Source organism: Manis javanica, chromosome X, assembly GCF_040802235.1.
Source record: "Manis javanica isolate MJ-LG chromosome X, MJ_LKY, whole genome shotgun sequence".
In the NCBI taxonomy this organism is placed as follows: Eukaryota; Metazoa; Chordata; class Mammalia; order Pholidota; family Manidae; genus Manis; species Manis javanica.
In genome coordinates this window covers 94207197-94213579 of record NC_133174.1, presented here as the reverse complement: position 1 = coordinate 94213579, position 6383 = coordinate 94207197, and the positions used below count along the sequence as shown (strand labels likewise).

General features: G+C 45.1%; 1 protein-coding gene across 3 annotated transcripts; it reads right to left on the bottom strand.

Moving 5' to 3' along the window:
• Positions 1–2576: 2576 nt before the first annotated feature.
• Positions 2577–4739, bottom strand: TCEAL8 (transcription elongation factor A like 8). Of its 3 annotated transcripts, none has more exons than XM_017661160.3 (3): positions 4597–4729; positions 4117–4188; positions 2577–3531 (listed from the first exon to the last, which is right to left on the bottom strand). In XM_017661160.3, exon 3 carries the CDS (start codon positions 3487–3489, stop codon positions 3136–3138), a length of 354 nt encoding a protein of 117 aa, XP_017516649.2. In that variant the 5' UTR covers positions 3490–3531; positions 4117–4188; positions 4597–4729; the 3' UTR covers positions 2577–3135. The 3 variants fall into 3 exon arrangements, with proteins under 3 accessions (XP_017516649.2, XP_017516650.2, XP_017516651.2); XM_017661161.3 differs by having other exon boundaries at positions 4117–4227; positions 4597–4712; XM_017661162.3 differs by lacking the exon at positions 4117–4188 and having other exon boundaries at positions 4597–4739.
• Positions 4740–6383: the final 1644 nt, after the last annotated feature.

Sequence of the window (6383 nt, the reverse complement as noted above, 5' to 3'; positions counted from 1 at the left end):
ATAGATTTGCCTTCCTAAACTCAGGAACTTGAATTTTGACTTCATCTTATTGCTCAACCAGTCCTTTAAGATATCAGAAAAAGTAGTAATGATTCCTCAGATGACAGACCTAAGAGCAAGGGTCACAGTGGCATTGCTTCCTCCACCATCAATACCTTCAAAAGCATCTTCATAGCAATTCACAGCTTGACTGCCTTGACCCAAGTTTTGGGCTGGGCCTGCTGTGCATGGGATTGTTCAAACAGCAGGTCAAACCACTTTTCTCCTTTTTGCCAGCTCCCTTTACCTGGTGTCTTCTGTACATCAGGGTGTGGGCTGGTGCAGCCATCAGAAGCACAGCACCAGGCACACACGGTGTAAAAGACACCATGGAACCACCCAAACAGACCCAGAGACAACAGGCCCTTTGGGGAGTCTGAGCAAGTGGGTTGGGAGAGGGATGAGGGAGGTCTTATGAGATCTATTCCCATTTTCACCCCAATTGTTTTGGGAGCTACTTCACTGGACCCTGAGAAAAAGGTCAGCCCCTTCTGCTTTAATGCCAAGTTACCTGGTGAGGCCCAGTTCAGACAACTGTTTGGCTAAAAACTATCATGACCAATGTTTCCAGCTAGAAGTCTTTGGAGCTTTATCTCCTCCCTTACAAAATTTCCCCAAAAGAGAAAGGGAGGAGGAAAAGGCAAAAGTGCTCTGACTTGTAATGGGACAGTTGTCGTCCTCCAGGTAAGCATGTACAGGACAGCCCGGCTAGCAGCTTGGGAGTCTGGTGCCTGCTGCAGGCAGCAGAGAAACCCAGGTCAGACCACCCTGCAGAGGAGTGTGGCCTGGGTGAGCCGTCCACATTCTGCCTGAGCACCACCCCTCAGAACACCAGGAAGATGAATTCATCTTGTCTTGTAAAACTGGCACAGTGAACCCTGGACCCTCCCTCATCTCACTCCAGTGATATTTAGCCCTACCAGCATCCATTAGGTGCCAAGCCTTGAAGAGTGGTTTGGGGACATGAAAATCCCCGAAAATGGCATCCCACAGTGAAAAAATAAAAACAAGGCCCAAGGGCACAGGCTGGCTTACCATTTTGTGAGCTGATCACGAAAAAAGAACTTGGATAAATATTACTCATATTGAAAGGACTGAATACATGGCCAAACATCAGGTTCAGTAGAGTAAAATGCATCTTATCTTACATTCACTACCTTCACTTTTTGTCTTTATTAAAGAGAATCATTTAAATTTCATGAATATGTCAAGCTTTTTCCTCCTAAAGTTCCTAATGTAGTCCTCTAGTTCCTACATTCCAATAAACACTCCTCAATATACTTTCTTGTGTTATTTAATGATTCATATTTGCAATAATGGGAAGCATACTGTATATACCAACTATCCTCATGCTTGAGTGTGTATCATAATCACCTGGAGGACCTTGTTAACTATTACTTCTACAGGCCACCTCCAGTAAGGCTTAGGTGTAACGGAAATCAGTATTTTAAAGATGCTCCCCATGTGACTCTGATGCAGGTGATTATGCAACTCATAAAACATTTGGAGAACAATCCATCCCATGTACTGTCTTTTTGGAATTGCTTGCCATAATACTAAAGAAATAAAGACTTGTGGAGGATTATTGACTCAACTGCAGAATTTTGATAAACCTACTGGCTCCTTAGTAATATCAAGAAATCAATTAAATGTTAAAAACATGTTTCAGTTAAACACAAGTATGTGGAGAGATCACAAGTCTCTGTTCTATACAAAAAAATGTAATTCGTAACATTTACATAGTAAGTGCACAGTTCTTTAAGCCTTTCCAAGTTTTTTTTTCATGTTTCAACTGGAGATGGGATGGGGTGAGGGGACTATTCCCTTAAATCTGTTTCCTGTATAACTTTGTGCAATTTACACATATTCTTGGTCTTTCGAACAAGGCACGCCTGCCAGGGGCCTTCAGGGAGCCATCACAAGGAAAAGAAGATAAAATCTTAGCCCTTAGACCTAGGGCAGCAACTTTGGCTCAAGCCTGTACTTGGGTGCAGCTGCCAAAATGGACTTGTCTGGCTCCTATGGAGAGTAGGGGTCCTGTGATTGAAAACCCAAGGGGCTAGGAAGGGGATGTTTTGCTAAGAACTCTGCCTATCATTGTGGCCCAAGCAGCCCTACAGGAGTCCTACCTGTGTTAAAGGTCATCATGAAGCAGATAGAAAGGCTTTGGAAAACAGAATGGAGTTAAACCCACGGGGGACTCCAAGAAACTCAGAGGGGTTGTGGCACTCAAGGGCTCCAGAGTGTCAGCAGTGCTGAGGGCCAGCAAAAAAGGCAGCAGTGGCCAGCAGGCATGGCAGGGCCCAGGGGAGCAGAGAGGGGTGCAGCTCAACATAAGACTGACATTGAAGCCCCCACCTCCTAGCCTATTGGACTTGCTCCTGAGCACAGGGCTCTCCCTCAAGTAACTGTCCTGTAGTGGACTGGGGTTCTGCATGCACGGGAGGCCACCAAGTACAGCTCAGGGTCACCTCATTTCCTCCCCACAGCCCTGTGAGGCTGTTCTCCCCATGAAAAGATTGAGTCTCAGGCAAGTGTATCTGTAATAATTGCCAGTTTTATTCCTCTGGCTAAGAGATCCAGAGGTATTCTGAGGTTTACATTTTTTTAATAGTTCTTCAGTCAAGAGTTTAGGTGCCCCCATTACCCTTATAAGCTGGTTGCAAACTATTCGACTCTTATAAAAAAAAACTTTAATTCTTTTGTGTGACATGTGTTCATTAAAAAACACTTAAGGAAAAAGAAGAAAACACCACCACACAAAAGAAAGCAGTTTTTGATACATGTATGTATACATATGCACACACAGTTTGGGATTTTATCCTACATATGTGAGCCGATACTAAATACGCTGCTTTGTAACCTGTTATATTTTATTTTACAATACGAAATGAACGTATTTTCATGCAAATGTGAAACTTCCTAATAGACCTAGAGAATGGGTCAAAGTACAAAATCCAGTGAGATACTCGTAACAAGTAAACTACCTACAACAAAATTCATTCAGATTAAGAGTAAAATGAAGGTCAAAGATACATCATAAAATGCTAACAAAGAAAGCAGGGGCCAGATTTTACCATCAGACAAAAACAGAATTCAAGGCCTAAAGCACACAGGATAAGGACGGCTGCGTGAATGTCTTTGCTTCCAATGCATCATCACAAACTTGTTTCTTACCCTTCTTATCTCTTCCCTAAGCCTTTCCAACTCATCTACTCCTCTTATCATTTCTTCAGGGTCCAAATGCCTAACAGGAGTGTCCTCCTTAAATCTCTGGCCCGGTTGAGTCAGCCCTCCTCTAAGGTTTCCCTCTGCTTCCTGGCTTACACCTTCTTCGGAAGGTTGAGCATCTCCTCCTGCCTCCTGTGGTACATCTTCCAGAGGGCGCTCTTCCTCGGCCTTTGGCATGTTCTGTGGTTTTCCTTCATTTTCTTCACAAGGCTTTTGCATGTTGACAGTTTTTCTATTATTTCCTTTTTTAATAAATTAATCCTAGAAAACAAGAAAACAAAACTAGAGGCCAGGCAAACAGACCGAGTATGGGTTCCTATAGAAACCAGCCTTTCTCATTCATGTCCCTAATTGTCAAAGTTTTCCAACCAGAAGGATAGATCCTTAGGGTCGGAACTCCCCTGACTCCACCCCTTCCTCCACCTCCTTTCCCTCCCCCTCTCGCTCCAGCTCCATCTTTTCTCCTGCTCCAGCCCACCATTTCCCAGCAGGCCCTGCTACAGGCTTCTCCAAGCAAAGTGGGAGCAGCGCGGAAGCAATTAACCCCTCCCTCGCCTCAGTTCTTCAACACTCCCGCCCTTTCGGGCTTTCCCAAGCTATCCCAACCTCCCGCCTCCCACCTGAGACCAGCCGGTCCAGCCTCAGGCCTGGCCTCCCCTCCCCCTTCCACGTCTCTCTGGCCTCCCCCGCCCCCGCCCCATTTCCGCTGCAGGCTCCACACAGGCCCCTGAAGCTTAATCCGATGGGAAAGGCTGCGGCGACCCAGGGAGATAGATGCTTCGGTGTCATGCACACTCCCACCCCCCCACCCAAAAGGACCTGAGGGAGTTGCGCCCTCACACTGACCTGCAGGGATCCAGGGGGTTTTCCTCCCTCTTCCCTCACTCGATTTGTGCCGCGCCCGTTAGACCAAGAGTCCTGCAGACCGACAGGAATGCTTGCTGAGCAGATCAGGGCCTGAATCACGGGACCCTTTCACGATTCTAGGTCTCGTTAGTCTGAAGTTCCCCACGTCCTCATCCTCTCCCTCATTTTACTACAACCCCGCCCTCCTTCCCCCGTGCCCACCGATTCCCTGCAAGCAGGGAATGGGAGACGCAAGTTATTTCCCAATTTGTTTCTACGCCTCTCCCTCGGGATCCCCAATTGGCTACCGTTCTCCCTTTCCACCCCTACCCCTACCCCACCAAACAGAACCAAATTTACTACGGAGAAATGGGAGATTGCGAAGCCGTAGTGTTGGAAAAGCAGTGCCGGCCTCACCTGATTTCTGCTCTGATTCCTAGGCCCCAGGATCCCTAAAGCAGCGCCCACCTTTTTACTGACCTGAAAGGAACCGGAGCACTTTCCTCCTACCACATCAATAGGAAGCTGCTACAGGGAAACAGGCCCTGGACTATAAGGACTTCTGCACACGTCGACTCCTAGTCACGTGAGAGACGCATCATCAATGAGCTTGAGTCCTCAGTTATCCCTCCCACTTAACACTGAAGCCCGCCCCCTGCATTTCCTCCACTTGATACTGTCGGTCTTCTTTAGTATTCGCCAATCAGAAACAATAAAACTGGTATCTTCTTGCAGTTTCTATTGGCCTTGCTCGGGTTACCAGGCAGGATCAGCCCTTTGCTGATCCTAATCGACCATTTCTTCTTTGGGGCATCGTTTCTTTCTCCTTCTTCCAATTCACCCACCTCCCAGCCTCTCCCAAGACCCTACAGTCCACCATTTCCCCCTGGAGTCCTATGTAGCATCAAAATGGGCAAAGGAGGGCAGCTGGAAAAGAACCTATGAGTGAGAGTGTGGGATTTTCTTTTTTTTTACTAATTCTCTTGAATACCTTAATGTTTTAAACAATCAGCATACTTTAAAAATGGTATTTGAAAAATATTTAAAATTTCATATAAGCAATATTTGACATAATGTGGAGGACAAATTAGTTACATTAATTTTTAAGACATTGGAAAGATTTTCTTATGGCTACAAATAAAATAACCGTTTTTGCAACATACTGATGTGTTAGAAAAAAAAATCTTCCTAAAACATCACCTTTAAAAACTGACTCCCAAATTATCTGTGGAAGGAAGCCAGTTTTCTCCTGTTAGTAATTTTATGTAAGTAATCCACTACTTTTTCTCTTTCTGGCTGAACTCAAGTTATCAAGTATTAGGTATCTAATGTTTTCATTGATGACTACTGGATGGCTCCCACTTGGGTTTCAAATGGAGGCATCAGACAGACCTCTTCTATGTTGTCTGTAGGATCCAGTGCCATGCTAATCAGATGAATCCATAGGAAAGCCTGCTATGCACTGAGTAAACTTTACTTTGGAACTCAAATATGGTGGAAAAAAAACTTTCATGCATTCATGAAACGCTCAGAAAGGAGACTATTCCCTGTATCTCACCATTTGGTGTGAGGCTTATTAGCAGGTGGAATTTTCATTAATTCATGGCACTCTTGAAGTATTCTGGTATCATTCACTTTGTTCTGTTAAAAAAGAGAACTCTTAATATGCATAATTGTTTTAATCAGAAAGAACATCATTACCATAAAAATATTAGTTAAAAGAGAAAATTGACATTTCCATAACCCATAATCCACTGGTGCTTGGAAATGTCTTGCTGCTGGAAATGGCAATCTGGCCAGAGGAGCCAGCTGGAGAGTCAGGGGAAGGAGGCAGCAAAGGGTCTCCATTCTAGGATTGTCACAGTAGTGATGTCGGGGTTCTTGTTCGCAAAGCCAAAGAATGAACTTCGCAAACATTCAAGGTAGGAGAGCATGGCAGAGGCTTTTACTTAGAAAGCAAGCAAGAGGACAGAGCTCCTTGCTCAGACCTGGAGGAGACAAGAGAGCCCCTGGGTGGTGTGTTGTCTAGGAGTTTTATAGACAGTTGAAAGACAAAGGGCTAGGGATGTACATCTGCTAAGTGGCCCCAAAATGTTTACCTTTGAAGAAACACCAAGTTTCTTATTAGTCTTCCTCGTTATTTACAAGAAATTTACTGCTCTGATTTCCTCCCAGGAGAGCAACTTCCTGGTCTGGGAGCCTACCACTCAGGCTGCCTGCTTTGCTCCCAAGGTGGGCTGAGTTATTGTCTGTTTGTTAAGAAACTT

Coding starts and splice junctions, on each gene's coding strand:
- TCEAL8 (XM_017661162.3), bottom strand. CDS start 3,489: ATGCAAAAGCCTTGTGAAGAAAATGAAGGAAAACCACAGAACATGCCA.